The sequence below is a fragment of the Ictidomys tridecemlineatus genome, chromosome 1 (assembly GCF_052094955.1).
Source record: "Ictidomys tridecemlineatus isolate mIctTri1 chromosome 1, mIctTri1.hap1, whole genome shotgun sequence".
Classification (NCBI taxonomy): domain Eukaryota; kingdom Metazoa; phylum Chordata; class Mammalia; order Rodentia; family Sciuridae; genus Ictidomys; species Ictidomys tridecemlineatus.
The window spans coordinates 251,094,031-251,111,923 of NC_135477.1; the positions used below are offsets into that span (position 1 = coordinate 251,094,031).

A 17,893-nucleotide genomic window follows, 5' to 3' on the forward strand; every position below is an offset into this window, starting at 1 on the left:
ATGCGCAGGGTGCTGGGTTCGATCCTCAGCACCACATAAAAATAAAGATGTTGTGTCCACCAAAAAAATTAAAGAAGGAAATTGAGCATTAAGAGCATGGATTTTACAATTTCTAACTCAAAACTTGCTTAGCCATGTTACAGTTTTACTTAGCCATATGACTACAGCAACCTAACCCATCCTATCCTAATTTAATTGATTATAAATGAGGGTGAAAATACTGACCCTGCTGGGAAACAGTGAAATGAAATACTTAAGCACCAGCACAATGCTTGACAAAGACTTGGCTCTTGTTGAATAGCTGAATTCATAAACAATTTTAGGAATTCAGTTCAGCACCAGGTGTACTGCAGACAATCAATCCAATTGGCCTTTTGGGATCCATGTCTGCCTAATGCTATATTTCTTAATCATTATGGGTTATAATATATGGCATCACCTTAGTAACACAAAATAACAGGAACACAGACATCATTTCCAGAAAGTGAACTTTGTACAATAAGAGCCATGAAATGGCTCCAAACATGCTGCTTGTGACATAACACTACAATTTCTGATTTGACAAGGGGAAAAACAGGCCTGGAGACTCAAATGGTACACATGCAACATTTTGCTGTTCAATATTGAAGATTCCTAGTTATATTTGTGTGAGAATGTAAAATGCTGAGTACGGATGAGAAAGAGGTCATCTGAATAAGGGCCAAACCTCCTGGGGTTTGTTGCAAAATAATTTCCTCCACAGTACACAATTTAGTAAAATTCCAGTGATCAACTATAGTGAAACACTTGTCAATATGGAATCTACAATTCTGGCATTTTTGATCATCTGGACATTTGATATACATTTGTACTCTCAATAAATAATTTACCAGCAAATGAAAAATTATATATTTCTAGTTACTTAAAATGACTTTTTCAAACAAGTATCTACTTAGAAGAGTTAATTAGCTTTTCAAATCACTGTTATATTTACTACCACCTAGAAATTTAGTCAAACATTTTGTTTAAAAACATAAGGCTGTAGTGCCTTTACATCTATAATTTAGATTTTTATTAACTGAGACAGTCTTCTAAACTTTGAAAATTCTAACACAAACACTTTTAGTAAATCCTTAAATCTATGGAGAACTAGAATGGGGTCTATGTAATACATAATTCTTCAACTGTGGCTGTAAATATCTCTTAAGTGGAACATTCACATAACTTATTTTCTCACTCTAAAGCCAGGCACTTTTCCTGTCAATGTCACTTTCCCAGTGAATGCACAGTACTCTAGCAGAGATTGTCCTGTATGGAAGTTGCGGCCTTACTGACAAACGTCTGGACTGTTTCCCACTTCTCACTTTTACAAACAATGCTGTGGCAAACATTCTTTTCAACAGTCCTTGAGGAGTCATGTTTGCTTTTTTTTTTAAATATAATTTCAAGAAGAGGAAATGCCAGGTCAAAGGGTGTGCACATTGTTGGCTTTCACAGAAGCTGCCTTCAAAAACAACTCTGCCAGTTACCAGCACTCCCACCACGTGTATGAAAGCACCACGCCCCCTCGGCCTCCTTAGAATTTCCTATTCAGGCTGTGTTTCTGTAAACTCACGAGATTGGGATTCTCCTGTGTGTTCTGACTATTCACCTTTCTTCTTCCCTAAAGGGCATTTTCAGAGCAACTGCCATTAGCCACAGAGTAGTGCTCCTGAGTGTGTGGACACGGAGGGCTTGCAGCCATGAAGGGATTGGCTGCTGTCTTGTGGGCATGTACTCTCATTTGTCACAGACCTGCTGCATTCATTCAAGTACCACCTAACTCCTCAGGGCACGTCCCCTAAACATAGGTCTCTCCTGCAGCTACCCAGGCCTCCATGGGGACCTATCATAGAAGATGGCTCTCCCTGCTTGCACCCAAATGCTTTCAATGTCTCTCTCTCTCTCTCTCTCTCTCTCTCTCTCTCTCTCTCTCTCTCTCTCTCTCACACACACACACACACACACACACACACACACACACACACATTTCCCAACCCTTCACCCTTATCCTCCAAATAAACCCTACCTACATACCCAGGACAGAAATATGTGAGATGATCAACTTACCAGAAAACAACCCTAGAATATAAGCCTGTACTTTGTGTATACACAAAATATGTGTGTATATTTTGTATATGCACATATATACAAAAATGTATATTCTCATATTTTTTTGGTCAAATAACTCAAGCCAAGAAAGGCCAGAGAAGGTACCCTGGGGATACTGGTATGGGTATCAGGGAACTATCTGGAGGTCGCAGGAAGGGGACTTTGTAGTCATGGGTGAGTGGGCCATGGCCATTATAATCATGTATAGGATCGGAACGAGCTATGTGCTAATGGTACCAGGAATGGGGCTTCTAAGGAGAGGAAGAGCCATGTTTTAGCAAGAAAAAGTATAACTTCACTAATAATTAAAATGGTTACAATTTAAACTGCTATGTGTCAGCCCTGTGCTAAGCATTTTACAGAGATTATCTCATATTCCTATGAGCCATGCTGTGCATCTTATAGTAAGGAGGACTTGGAGTCTGATACAATGGTTACCAAGTTGGTCCTGCTCACAGAAGCATGAGACAAACAACTTCCTCTCCCTCCATTTTAATCTCTAAACCCAGAAATGAAGATAGTACATAACAGAGCATGGTATATAGGAAGTGTTCAATGCAGGGTAACTCTTTTTCTTAATTTGTTCTAATTAGTTATATATGACAGTAGAATGCATTTTGACACATCATACATAAATGGAGTATAACTTCTCATTCTTGTGGTTGTATACAATGTAGAATTACACTCATTGTGCAATCATATACGCACACAGGGTAATAATGTCTGATTCATTCTACTATCATTCCTACCCCCCATACCCCCTTCCCTCCCTTTACTCCCTTCTACCTAATCCAAAGTACCCCAATTCCTCCCTAGCCCCCACAGGTTGACTCTTGTTACCATCACTACATCACAATGCTGGGGGCACAGAGTACCTGACTCTCAGAACTGCATTAGGGCTCAAAGGAGACATCAGGCAAAGTGCTTAGCTCAACATCTCTCACATTATTAAGTACCCAATAAGCACTAATTATTATTTTTACTTATTACCTGAATCACCTTTATTTTACAGGAAAGAAAAGTGTTAGGGAAAAAAAGATTGAATAATTGCCTAGAAGAATCAGCCAGTAAGTGGTGGAACTAGACTCCAAAGACAGGACAGATGCAATGAGAGAAGCTACCTGCTTTAGACTTTGCTGTACTATGAATTATGGAGCTGAGTAAATCTTCAAGGCAAGTTTGCTACAGCAAAGAGAATTAAGACTCTTTAAAAGAAAATTTTAAAGTTTTTAAAAATTCATAAAAGAGAAAGAAACATCCTACAGACATCTTGCAAAACAGTATCTTGATAACAATTCAGGTGATCTCCTGAGTGGAATCTCATTTTTCCAAATACAGCTGAGAGAGAGTAACATTTTGGACATGAGAAGGTTCAGACAGTCCCCTTTTCTGCTAAGGAGAATTCTGCTGTCACTAGCCCAGCTACCTAAACCCTGACCCAGGAGAAGTGCGCACCCATCTGAGAGGGTCCCTGTGCTTGATGAAGTACAAAGAGAGGGAAAGTCCCACCTCTGCATGTTCAGTCATCCTAGGTAATGGAAAGAACAAAAGGGAGTGTGGGTAGAGCAAGTCTGGGCAAAGAAGAATCTCTACAAAGTGTAGGTTGCAAGAGGAGGCAGAAAAGAGAGATGTTGCCAGGAATTATAGATTGATATTATTAGCGTCTATCAAGAGACACAGAAAAATGAAATTCCTTTTTAATCCTTTTGGGCTGAACCACTTGGGTGGTAGCTGAAACACATCTACATATAAATAAGTCTAAAATACAATGAATTTATTTCTGTTTCATTGAAAACAGCTTAATCACATCTTATGCATCCCCTAGCCACCAGCATCAAAGCAGGCCAAGACCCCAAAGCAAATAATCAGAAGAATCAACGCTTTGGTAGTTAAGGTGTGCTGGAGGAATTATACCAGGACCTCCTAAAAGCATCAGTGTGACTATCTCAAACTAAAACCCAATCTCTGATCACTCTAACTATAAGATCATTGAGTAGAACTTTAAGAAGGCACTGCTTTTTGTGGTAAAATTCTACCTGACTTTTTTCAATTTGCCACAACGTAATACAGTTGAAGTGATCCAAACATTACAACAGGAAACCAGTTAAAAGAAAAAAGAACTAAACCCTGAAAACAAAACTAAAAGATGCTGAAGAGCCAAAAAAGAAGTGATCAGCAGTTCTACCCAGGGCTGTGGGCTCCCAGTGGCGTGGATGTCACAGTCTTGCTCAGGGAAACTCAGCAGCACTGGATTTGCCTCTGAAACTCCCAAGGCTGCTCCAGCCCAGGACTGCTAATTCTTTACTCTCTACTTCCTCATAGGCTGCCACAGTCTTCAACCTCATCTACTTCCCCTTCCAATCCAACTCATGGCCCAACATGCAGTACAATGGAGCTTCCTCCCTACATATGTCAACACATCAACTGCTTCCAGCCCAGTGACTTGCTCCTAAGTGGGCCAGGAAGGAGGACATCAAACCTGAGCAAGAAGGGTGGAAAAGGCAACTTCACATAGATGTTAGAGGTAGCAGAGGAAGTAAAGAGACAGACATACAGTAAAATCTCCTTGTTTAAAATTTTTCAGGTAAAAACACTATATTTAATAAACAAAAGATATTGCTATCTGCTTCAATGCCATAATATAGTTAGGAGAGGGAAAAACCCTCCTAATGTTTGAAATGGTGAGGTCAAAAGATTTTCTGTAACTTTAATATTTCAGTAATCAATTCTGTTCAATTAAGAAGGGCAGTCCTTCCACTCATTAAAGTATTAAACCAACAACTACAAGATCAATATCAATGAGGAAGAGAACCACCAAGCGGAAGGTTTTTATCTTCACTGTCGTGACCAGTAAGGCATTCAACTCTAGCCTGCCATGTGACCTACTCAAGCTGTGAGCACAATCTTCAGAGATGGTGCACATCTCACTCAGGGCTCTTACAGTACAGCAGGAAACTGCTCCCTGCCTGACACAGACAGGATCTTGTTTGTATGCTTTCAATAACATATAGGTCAGAGTTGTCTTCATTTTACTGAGCACACCTTGTAGGAGTGTTAAAGACCACCCATTATTTTAAAGGTAAGTTTAATTTTCTAATTGTGTGTGGGGTTTTTAAGGCCCACCCAATGATAAAAATGCAAAAGTTGCAGGTGAGGCATGTTACTATCAAAGTGTGAGTTGTCATTCCTTCTCGGTGAAATACAAGACCACTTTATCCAACCATGCAGGCCTCCCTGGCTGTGGAGAGACAACTGATTTTATAGAATGTGCAAGAAATTCAGTTTTAGGGGCTGAGGTTGTGGCTCAGTGGTAGAGTGCTTGCTTAGCACAAGTGAGGCACCGGATTCAATCCTCAGCACCACATAAAAATAAATAAAGGTATTGTGTTCATCTACAACACAAAATATTAAAAAAAAAAAAAACTCTTTTTCATTCTGCCACTTTCAGGTTTCAGGGCCAGAGAAATCACTTAGCCTCTATGATAAGAAGTCACCCCAATGGCCAACAACATAGTGATAAAACAGAATTGAAACAAAATTAAATGGAAAAAGCACTATTCAAATGCACACTATTTATTTGTCTAGGTTCCTGCTACAGTCTTCCCACCATCTGTCCTCCAACCAGTACTTAGGTACTGTCAGCGGGGAACTCCCTTTGGGGGAGGAGTCCATTTCCTTTTCCAGAATATTTCTCTTTATTGATCAAAATCTACCTTTATTCTATGGACATAGTTAAGTTGATGCTACATTTATGAACAAAATAGACTGGACTCTGGCATGGACCTTTCTCAAGGAAAAAGAGCCTCACTAAAGTGACCTCCAGGGAAATGAATGCAGTTTGACAGGCGACATAGCGGGGGACCTGACCTAGGTCAGTTTAAAGAAGGATTCCCTAGAACACGAGGCTGGGCTGAGATCTGAGGATGGACAGGAGCCTGCAAGGCAAGGAAAGCAAAGGCAGGCTAGAGGTGCCAGGCCTTGATGAGCAGGCCTGTCATTCCCAGTCAGGGTGCTGATGCTTCACTGATGAGACGTAAATACCCCTGAGGCTTTTCAGTGAAAGGACAGTATGATCAAAACTGTAAGCACAACCTGAATCATTATTGCTTGGGGTTATGAAGAACAAGTCTGATTCCTTTTCCATAGGAAAACCTTTTATATCTTTCACAGAATGACAGGCTGCTTTGGGATGATGAAGCTGGAATTTTGTTGGATTTCCAAGGTTTGATTCCAACCAGCCCCTTGGGCAGACCTGATCTTCCCCCAATGCACCCTCTGCTCTTCGTCCACACTACAGGTCTGTTCCTCTTATTCATGTCTGTTTCCCAATGAGCCCACAAATACCTTTAAGGCAAATGTTCAATCTTTAAACTTTTTTGAACTCTATAAAGGCAAGAATTTTATCACAGTTTTGGAGATTTATGGTTAGGAAAAAAAAAAACCTAATGTTTAAAATGGTGAGGTCAAAAGACTTTCTATAACTTTTGTATTTCAGATATTAATTCTGTTCAATTAAGAAGGGCAATACTTCCGTTCAATAAAGTATTAAAATAACTGCAAGATCAATGAGGAAGAGAACCAGCACTGGTTCAACTCCAGTGCCTCCCCTGGAGGAAGGCAGGAGCTTGTGCAAGAGGAAGAGCTCAATTCTAGACAAGAAACCAGAGAGAATCTTAAATCATGGTGGATCTGGGCATCTGATGAGCTGTCACATGCAAGCTTTATTTTTGAAGTGAACACACTGAAGTCCAGAGAAAACAAATAGAAGTTTGAACTTGAACCCATGTTCTGACTGAAGGGCAGTGCTCTCTAACTACCAACATTGCTACTTTCCCTTGATATTCCTTTTCCAAGAATTAAAACAATTGAGAACACAACCTTGAAGATCTATCATTTCCACTCTGCAATTTTTTATTTTCTAGGTTAGATGGCCTGTTTATTCAACCAATTCCCCCACATTATATGATTTGGAGATCTCTTCATTGTCCTGGTCACTTTTGTCTGAACTCATTTTTTTCTTCAATTTTTTTTTTTGTAGCTGTAGATGGACAGAATGTCTTTATTTTATTTGTTATGTGGTGCTAAGGATCAAACTCAGTGCCTTACAAGTGCTAGGTAAGCACTGTGCCACTGAGCAACCCCCTAGCCCTTCATTCCATTCTTAAAGTAAGGCCCTGGGTGAAAACAAGGTAACCATTATCACAGTAGTAGATCAGGGGTCAGCAGGTTTTCTGTAAAGAGTCAGTCATATAGTCTCTATCCAACCATTCAATTCTGCCCTTACAGCAGGGAAGCAGCCAAGACAATACAGTGTAGAGCTACATTACACATCCCCAAACACCTTCATTAATGGAGACTGAAATTTGAATTTCCTTTATTACTGTGTCAGAAAATGGTATTCCTCTTTGGATTTTCTTCTCAGTCATTTAAAAATACAAGACACATTCTTAGGTCAGAGGCCATATAAAAACAAACATCAGGTCAGATTTGGCCTATTAACTTGCTGAACCCAGTTCTAGATGACACATTCAAATTGCTGTCGTCTGGGATTAGTATTACACAGCAGCAAACCAAAAAAACAAGAGGCTATCCACTCACATTATGCTTGCTGTCAACCTAAATCCCTGTGGGGCTGGGCTGGAGTCCCATCTCCTGAAGGGGAAACAGGGATCAGAGCTTTTACCTCATCGTCCTCAAGTTTCCCAGTAGAGGGACTTTCCTGGAGGTCAGGTAGTGGCCTCTGCATCCCCTCCCTTTCTCATTTCACTCCTTCCTAAGGGTCAGAGACCTATGTGACTGGCAGGTCTAGAACAATATCCTGGGACTGCTCAGCTCTGCCCCTTCTCTCCTCCCTGAACCTACCTGCAAAAATAGAATGCTGGGGCCTGCTCTCTCCTTGGGAGGGAGACATGGCATTCCAGGGGTGAGTTCAGCTTAAGTATGCCAACAAGCCTGTCTGGCCACAGGACCAAGATGTGTGGATTCTCTCTCATTGAGCTGACTAATCAAAATTTGTTTAATCGCCAACTCCTGTGCCCACCTTTCCTGAGCACACGGGAAGGGAAGCAAGTGTTACCCAGATCACACGTGTAAGTTCTGTGAGTCTAAAGACTCAGGTAGGGCCTGGCATCTATCCCCAGACAGGCTCACTGCTTTGACTTGCAAGGGCTTTTGTGGCATCCTCTCACACAAATCTGATCTTTAACATTAGACTTCTACGTTCTAACACAAATAATTTATGAACATGTTGACAAAAGCTACATGTCACTTTTGTCCTGGTAGTAATTTGCACATTAATTAGAATCATTAGGATGCTGTTCCTAATGGTTACTAATCCTTCTAATTGGACTGTTTTCCCTAATTCTATTTTCTTCTTTAGTGTGGTTTAGTATTTTTATTTTTTTAATAAATTTTTTTAGTTGTAGATGGACACAATACCTTTGTTTATTTTTGTGGTGCTGAGGATCAAACCCAGTGCCTCCCATGTGCAAGGCAAACACTCTACTACTGAGATACAAATTCAGCCCCTGGCATTTTTTTAAACATTCAATGAATGTGTCACCTCCTATTGAAAAAAATCTTTCCATTGCTTTTATTTATTTTTAATTTATTTTGTGTGTGTGTGTGTGTGTGTGTGTGTGTGTGGTGCTGGGGATTGACCCAGGGCCTTGTGCATGAAAGTCAAGACTCTACCAACTGAGCTATATCCCCAGCCCTCCACAGCTTTTCTTATTTGTAGGAAAGACCCACATCCTGGCAGCCAATCAAGTGAACTGAAAGGGCCGCTAGACAAGATATGAGAAGGGTAAAGAATGGTACATCATCTATCTTACCATCCGAGCCAGAAGCCTTGGGAGTTAGTTCTTCTGTGACCAATACCAATGCCACTTGGTGCTACAAACCAAGCTTCACCCTGAAACCCCTCACAAAATACTCTCTGGGACCAATGGAGCAGTTGAGATCTGCCCCAATAAGAGTTCAGTGTGATGTTTCTGTTGGTACTACACATAGACGCCTCCCACGTTTATACCTCTCTGTCCTCTCATGGGACCATCTAACTCTAGGCAGACCTACAGATATGCTTACCTAAAAAGAAACCAGTGAACATTAAAAAATAAACTCACTGGGGCTGGGGTTGTGGCTCAGAGGTAGAGCTCTTGCCTAGCATGTGTGAGGCCCTGGGTTCGATTCTCAGCACCACATATAAATAAATAAGTAAATAAAATAAAGATTCATCAACAACTAATATTTTTTTAGAAACTCACTGAACATTACAGAGCACTGTTACTCAAAGTTTGTGGAGCAGCTCATCAACATCACCTCAGGACGTTTTAGAAATACAGATTCTCAGGCCTCTCTGTAGGCAAATCTGCATTCTATCAGGACCCTAGATGATATGCATGCACACTGAGGTCTGAGAGACACTGTGATGGGACAGAGAATCCCACTAGCTTCCCCCATGAGTTTCCTGATTTATTAAAGGGCTAAGCCCAAGCATCTGTCTCTTAAGTTCCCAGGTGATTTCAATGTATTACCAGTAATGAGAAACTGGTATAGGGAAAGCAAGGGCTTCCCCTATCACTGACCTTTTCTGTTATCTTAAATATATCATCAGATGCCAATTAATTTCCAAAGGTATCCTTAGAAGAAATAAAACCAGGTAAAGAAAAATCTATCTCACTGATAAAGTAACCCAACTACAATGAAGTGCTACTTCTGTTTTGTGCCCATTTCCCTTTGCCCATGCGAGGGGCTACTTTTACTCATCAATAGTTTCCTCTGGCAAGGAGCTATGCCTATCTAAGATGGAACTTTCCTGAAAGTAGTTATAAAGAAAGAAACCTGATCACTTAAGTGGCCTCCAAGGAGTGTGGCCAATTCACCTTGGTTTGCCTAGGACCCTCCCAGTTTTAGCACTGAGAGTCCCACAGCCCAGGAACATCCTCAGGACCAGATAAGCCAGGAAAGTGTCACCCATCCCCAACCCCCTTCAGTCTGATGCCTCCCTCCCTCTTGCTCCACCTTCAGTGCCCCCCAGAGCTCACTCTCACCTCCCACAAGGCTTTGTCTGTGCTATTCCCTCCGTCGGGAACATTATGACTTCCACTCATGATCTAGTTCACTCCTCCTTCTCTGAACCACCCCCAAACCCCCTGGCTTGAGCAGATCCCTATTTTCCTCTTTCCTAGCACACACTATTCTTCTTCAGTACTCATCTCAATTTACACAATTATGTGTGTGTTTGATTAGTGACTGTTTCCCTCCATAGACGGCAAATGTCTTAAGGACTGGGACTGTGTCTGGTTTCTCTCTGCTTTCTCCATGCCTAGGCACAGAGAAGACCGTTAATAAATGTTACTTGAATGAGTGGAATGAATCCATGTAGTCAGGATCCAATCCTCGTGTCTCTGTGGCAGACATCGTCAGCTTGCACCAGGGTCTGTTCTCTCCTCCTTCTATACAGAAAAAAACTCTGAATTTCAGTCAGGCACAAGGCTACTGAGAAAAAAGGGTCATTCCATTCTCCTTGGATGCTACATATGGCAATGGGAGTAAATTCTGGCCAAGAGTAGGTATGTAATTTTCAGAAGTGCTCATCAAGAGGGGCAAATCCTTCACCTTTGCTCCTACCTGCTAGTTGGATTTTAAGCATGATGACTGATGCTCCAGCAGCCATCCTGGACCAAAAAGTGACTATGGGCATAGAGGCTGTAGAAGAAGCCTGGGCCCCTGACACCATGGAACCTGTCCCAGCCCTGGGGACCTCTGAGCTCTGATGTGAGAAAAGTAAACTTATTCTCTCATTGGAGGTTATTCTGTCATTCCACCATACCTGAGCTTCTATGTTGGTGGGCCCTTCCAGTTTTTAATGTGCATGTCAGAAACAGTGAACCATCAGAGTGTTTTCTCTTCCCTTAATTACACCACATAAACACAAAGCAGGAAGTGAGAATGTGAAGTGGCCACCTAGTAGGATGGTTTCAAGGTAGTGGAATGAGGAGGGAACTCAAGGTCTAGACCTAGGGAGCTGAGTGACTCTGGACGTTAGCTTCCTCCACTATGAGAAAACATAAGGAGGCCAGGCCATTAGCCACCACCTCCTTTACTTCTCTACAGGTCTCTTTATTTTAATATGCTTCAGAGTTATGTCGGAGGAATAGTCACGTTGGAGCACATGGCACAGGACTTTGAATAACTGTGAGAAAAAACTGATGTTCAAACTAAACTCAAAACATTACTTGAAGCTAGCAACCAGGAAAGATGGCCTACACACAAAGACACATAAGAGCTTGACAAATACCCTTAGTCGTTGAAGATGGTTCTAAAGAGCTATTAAACCTATTGGCCTGAAAACATAGAAAGTGACCAGTTTCTAAAAGGAAGCAAGAGGAAAAGAAGAAAAAGAAGGCTGGGAAGATGGGAGGGAGGATGAGGGAGAGGACAAACTGAACCTCCATGTTACAGGCTCCAAATTTTGAATGAATGAATCAGTGAGGTACATATGGAGAAAACACTGGAATGGGAAAACATGAAGACCAAGACAAGCACAGTCTATGCGAAATCCTCCAGTGTGACCATGAGCTAAGAACCCCAAATTTAGTTGAACAGATATTTTAAAAACAAAATGAATGAACAGACCATGGAAAACTAATCAAGTACATTCTCTCTTCAAGTGATTTTTATCTTCAGACTTCAGAGGGATTCATAAGCCCAAGTCTTATTCTTCCAGGGTACAAATCAACATTTACATTAATAAGTCTACTATGTTTCCATTTCAAGCAGACAAGTGGAGGACCAATCTACTCCTCATCTACAAACTGAATTCTCAGTTCATTCTGCAAATGCCAAGTAAAATGCCAAACAGCTAATCTTGTCACTGACATCAGTGCTTCTAGCACTTCATATCTAGATGGGGGCTGCGTATCTGTTCAGCCTGCACTGGAACTAGCTCGTCATCTCTTCCACTTCCCCTTTCCTGTCAGCCATCCTGCTCACATAGCACCCCGTCCAAGGGGTGATTTGGAAGCATTTGTTTTTCCTTTAATTTTAGACAGTTAATACCAAGTTGAGGTCTTGTGACAGATCAAAAAACAGCCCAGCCCCAATGTACTAGACATTATTCTAACACCCAGGGGGGTCGAGTCTCTCATTACCAAGCAAGAAGGAAGTTAGTTCACTTTTCTTCAACTTGGGAGACTAAGTGCTGTAAGGTAGACTCTATACCCTGGCTTAGAAGAAAAACACAAACTATTCAAAGCCCTCCAAAGAACTGCCACCACCAGCTCCAAACCATGTCCATGCCTGTGCTATTTGAGAACTAGTTTGCAACCACTGAGACTGTCCCCAGCCTAGAGAGGACAGGAACTTATCTCCGTCATGATGGGAACAAGAGGGTGGGATGCTTCTTTCTTTTAACAGTCAACCCTCAACTTTGAATGAGATTCTACTTCTCCCTGAATTGAGGAGGCTCTCTTGAGAAACTGACTTCCAATTACAGATTACTCCCTCTGATAGACTAACACTAGCATCTGTTAAAAACCAGTAACTGAGCAAAAGGAGACAGAACTAATGAGGTATTTTAAATTACTATGTGTATTCATCCAACAATTCCACAGACTCAGTGTCACAGTTACAAGGTTGAGGCAACAACAAAAGATGTGCTATAAAATTCTGAATTTAGAGATTTATCAAGCACAGCATTTTATGTGCTACAGTTGCTGATATTTTTATTTCCTAGGAACCAGCAACAGCACTAACAGACAATAGTCCATCGTCTCCTAGAAATGAACATAAACATTTTATCATCATCATAATTTAAACATGATGCCACCTGTCCATTCTGGCTCCAATAAATGGGAAAGATAAAAAATGGAGTATGGCTAGAACAAAAAAGGTTATTGGAAAAGTGAGAACACAAACAAAACTTCTTTGTTGAATTCTTGTGAAGAAACATTTAAATGTTCTTCCATTAAATTAATTACAAATCAAATCAATGTGCACGTGACCTCAATTCTGAAAACGGACTGTCTTACTAAGTAACAACATTCATCAAACAAAACAGGCGAGAAAGGAAGGATTTGCTGGTCAAACATACTAACTAGTGCAATGACGCCTCTAAAAGTTAAGCAGAGACTTTAGAAGTTACGTATAAGAATCACAAGAATACAGTAAACTTTACCTGGCAATGAGAACTTTTTCATAATCTCCCTTCTCCTATACTTCAAGCCTGTTAGAGTTACCTCAAACAACAATGGTATAAAAGTGATAACCCAACTTTTATTCAGAGCATCTTAAATGTGCAGAAGTAACTTTGGGAATTATGGAGTGCTCTGAGGTAGAAACCATAACTGTTTCAGGAGACAGGAGCAGGCAGGTGGTTGGTTAAAGATCTGTCATCAGTGGAGGCCCAGACCAGGGGTCTAAATCCTGGCCACTACTTATAAGCTGGAAACCCTGAGTTCCTTCCACAACAGTTCTGAGTGTCATGGAGTGATGGTTACAAAGATTAGATAAGATTATCAATGATCAGTGTCTCTGTGCTCCGTACCATAAAGAAAACTCAAATGCCCACTGTTACTGCAACAGGGACAAGCACTGTGTGCAACAGGCTGGTGTTTAGGGAGGTGCTCATGCCACCTCAGGGAGCCAGAGAAAGCTTCCCTGAAGAACCTAGGTCTGTCTTGGGTTGTAAACCAGGTAAAAGGTCTTTTCAAGTTAAGAAATGTACCAATCAAGAACTTCTACCTAGAAAGACACATGGTACTCAAAGGATACATTTTATTTGATATTTATTCAACTCACAGAAATGTAAGACTAGACATACAAAAGTAGGACAAATGGGTAGCAAAAAAAATTCAACTAGAAACCCTTTGATTTAAGCAGTCCATGTATGAGTGTGCATGTGCACATGAGTATGTTTAATTAGCATTTTCCCCCTCAAATCACTTTTAAAGAAGGAAGATACTCCCCTCTGGGTCACAACTAGAACAGAGGAGAATCACAGCACGTCTGTTCACTCCTCTGTGGCACACACTGACCACTGGTAGCACACTCCCCCACCCCCCCACCTCACATACACACACTCATTGTTCAGTTCCTTGAGAGCAAAGGCCTTCCTGGCACTTGTTTGAGGACAAGTTCCCAAGTCTCTGCACACCTTTGGCAGCCCAAGTTGAAGTAAAAGTGTGTGTGCCCCACACTCCCTCCTCATGCCCAGCTGGCTGCTTGGTCAATAACTTCCCATTTGCCTACTCTTCCTGTGAACACAGAAGTGCTCACCAGGTAAACTCACCTGCCTGCCTAGCGACTACCTGTGATTACCCATGGGAACAGGCCAGAGACTGCTTATGGTGGGCCAGAAACATCTGCTTCATAAAGTCAGTCATCCTTGAAGGACTCTGGAATAAGGGAACCCATGATAATGAGGAACAGACCTTTTAACTGGCAGGCAAGCTTAGGAAGGAGGTGAGTAACCTTGTACAAGTTTGTGCATAACTCAGGTTTTTTTTTTTTTCTTTCTTTTTTGGAACTGGGGATTTAACCCAGCTGGGTTAAATTTCTACTGAGTTTTACCCCAGCTGGGTTTTGTTTGTTTGTTTTTTGAGACAGGGTCTTGTTAAATTGCTTAGGGCAGAAGTTGCTGAGGCTAGTCTTGATCTTGCAATCCTCCTGTCTCAGCCTTCCAAGTCACTGGGATTTCAGTCATGCTCCAGCATAACTCGGTTTCTTAAAATGGGGATAACAAAGTAGCAATCACATAGTACAAGGAAATGACAATAATTATAACAGCAGCAGCTAACACTAGAATGCTTTCTATGGGTCAAGAACAATCAGAACAATTTCACATGTAATAAGTGAACTAAAGCATAAGCACTAAAAAAATTAGCCATTATTACCTTTATTTTAAAACAATTTATCATTAGGCCCTTGTACCCAACCAAAATCTCACCTAGAACAAAAACAAAACTAACAAAAAGCAGAGCTGTTCTGTAAACAGGTGGAGTGGGGGAACCGGGTAGATGGGTCCCGCATTCCATCCAAGGCATTCATGTCTCTAAACCCCAACCTCTAAGGACCATCAAGGAGTCTAGTAGTTCCTTATAAAGTGTTTGAAAATATGACCACTGCCACTAAGAGGAACAGTGGTGGAAAGAACAATAGCAAGGCCTGAACCACTCAAGACCGTTAATGACCCTGAAGCAAGAAGACTGAGGATGGAGTGTGGGGTGCTCACATTCCCTTTTCAAACACACAGGTCTGCCAAGGGTGCTGAGAACAATAAGTTTATTCCAGAATCTACCACCTTCCTGACAGCTGATGGTATCTTCTCTGAGCTTTGAGGCATTGCACTAACCGACCTTTGGCCTCTTATTTGTCTAATATTATGACAGTGCCTTCCCAGTAATATGGTACACAAATGTTATTAGTCCATGGTTCTCAATATCAAAACACTTTTTAACAAGAATAAGAATGACAACCAATGAACCTCTTTCTATCTCTACTTGCTCTATGGGTTTTCTTTTGTGTTTTTGTTTTCTGTTTTGTGTTTTTTTATTGTCATGTGTTACTTGGTATCACTTGCTGTTATCTTAAAAGCTAATCTATACCTCTCTCACACAAAAATGTTTAGGGGTAGATTAAAAAAAATAAAAAGCTATCTCCATCCTAGCTTGAGCAATAGATGTTAAAACTGTTGGGTTTTGTTTTTTTTTTTTTTTTGTCAGTGTACCAGCAAAGAAGATAAACTATACTTCCAAGTCCTCAGAGAGCACTTAGGGAGGAAAAAAATCCCATAATCTGATCCTTGAATCACATTGCTTTAGAGAAGTTTCCCATGATCTAATCCTTCAATCACATTCTTCCTCTGCTCCACACCAACTGCAGACCCCCTGTGCTGGTGCAAAGGAAAGACTCTCTCCCTAAGCTCACCACACTGGGACACCTTAAACTTGGTGCAGAGAAAAGAAAAATTCTTGGCAATATGTTAAGCCCAGAGTAGGCATTTTTCCACCTCCCAAACAGCTTTTTCCAGCTGTGCCCCTACCTGCACTTCCAAAGTTTCTTTCTCTGCCAAACTAAGACAGGAGAAGGGAAGAAAATAACATAATAAAAAGTTCAAATGAATACACCCACAGGAAATATTTGGCTAATTCTATAATAACCCAAGTTGCAGAAAGGTTAAAAAAAATGAGTTCATTCTTCAAACTTTGGAAAGTGGGAGGTAAATCAATCACAGAATTCTAGACTGGGAGGGTTATGGACCCTCAGCTAGCACAACACTCTCATTTTATGGATGAGGACATGAAAGTCCTCAGTGGTCGTGACTTCTACCCAGACACTCTTGATCAAAATGATGTGTAGACTTCATGTCCTGATTCCCTGAAAGGTGCTGTTTCCACTACAACCAACAGCTGACTGTGTGAATTAAAAGCTCCTGCTGAGACTAAACAGCAATTAATAAGGATACCAGCACCTGCCAACTTGCCATTAAACGCTGCAGTACCTGAAACCCAGACTGTGAACGAGCAGGCTCCCCAAATTCACTAGTGAGCTCACACTCCTGGCACGGCCTCCAGGAAAATACAGAACCGAGAAGCAGCACTGACCATCTTCCCTGGAGTTGGCAATCAAATACAGGTCACAGCTGAGGGACAGGATGGAAGGTGCCCTCCACCTCTGACAGGGTCCAGCTGCCAAACCAGGGGGGGGAGTCGCAGTCACCGGGACCAGACCTGCAGGCGCGACCTGCTGCTATACTGCATTGCTGCCCTGGTCCTTGATGATTTTTTTTTTAAGCCCGAGTTTTCTCGGTTGTTTAGCAAGTCTTGACTGCTGCGAAGGTGTGGGCCACATCCTCTGCCAGAAAGGCGCGAAACCAGGCGACTTCCCTCCCACAGCAACCGAGTGCTCAGAGAGGACCCGGGCCCGGGGTCCAGGCGCCCGGGGCTGCTCCCGTGGTGCTCGGTCCCCGCCGCTACGGGCCCCCTCCCAGCAGTGACGCTGGCTGTCTCCTTCCAGGAGCCCGCCATCCCCTCCAGGCCCGAGGGGTCCGCTCCTCACCCGCACGCGAGCCCGCCCCGACGGCCGCCCCCGCCCGCGCCGTGGCGCCTGCCCTCCCCGCGGGGCCGGGGCACCTCTCGGGCGGCGCCAGGTCGGCGGAGGCTGCCCGGGACCCGCCCGGCCCGACAGCCCCGCCCGCGCCGCGCCCCCCGCCCCGCCAGGCCCGGCGCCCACCTGCGGCGGGGGCACGAACCCGCGCCCGCTCCCGCACCCGCTCCCGCACCCGCGAGGGGTTTCTCGGCGCTGCCATGCCGGCCGCGCGCTGCGGACCGGCGCGCGGCGTCAGCCCGTGGGTCCGTCAGACACGGGGCCGCCCACGGGCGCCCAGGCTCGGTCCCCGCCGCCAGCGGCGCGAGAGGCGGGGGGCGCTGGCGGCCGTCTGCGCTCCCGCCCTGGTCACTGAGTGACGCGCCGGGGTGCCAATCAGAGGCCGAGGAGCGGGCTGGGGGCGGGGCCTCCGCGCGCCGTCGGGGTCGCGGGCCTGGGCTGCGCAGGGGCGTCTAATGCTCTGCGATGGGTCCGGAGGCTCCTTGTGGCGTCCAGGCGAGGCTCTCGAGGCTGCTCTTGGGGCAGCACTCTGGCAGTTTCACAGTCTCCCTGACACTTTATTTCAAAAGTCCATGGAGTGGGAAGCAAGTAAACCCCGGGGTGGGGGAGGGTGGCTGATGGGGTAGAGGGACCAGGGCAGAATAGCGAGTGAGTC

General features: G+C 43.2%; 1 protein-coding gene across 1 annotated transcript in view; it reads right to left on the bottom strand.

Moving 5' to 3' along the window:
- Otulinl (OTU deubiquitinase with linear linkage specificity like) overlaps positions 1-17,579 on the bottom strand; it is a 30,585-nt gene extending 13,006 nt beyond the window's left edge. The window contains exon 1 of the mRNA XM_078018026.1: positions 17,365-17,579. Within this exon, the coding sequence (XP_077874152.1) occupies positions 17,365-17,440 (76 nt within the window). The 5' untranslated portion in view covers positions 17,441-17,579. The remainder of the gene's footprint in view (positions 1-17,364) is intronic.
- Positions 17,580-17,893: the final 314 nt, after the last annotated feature.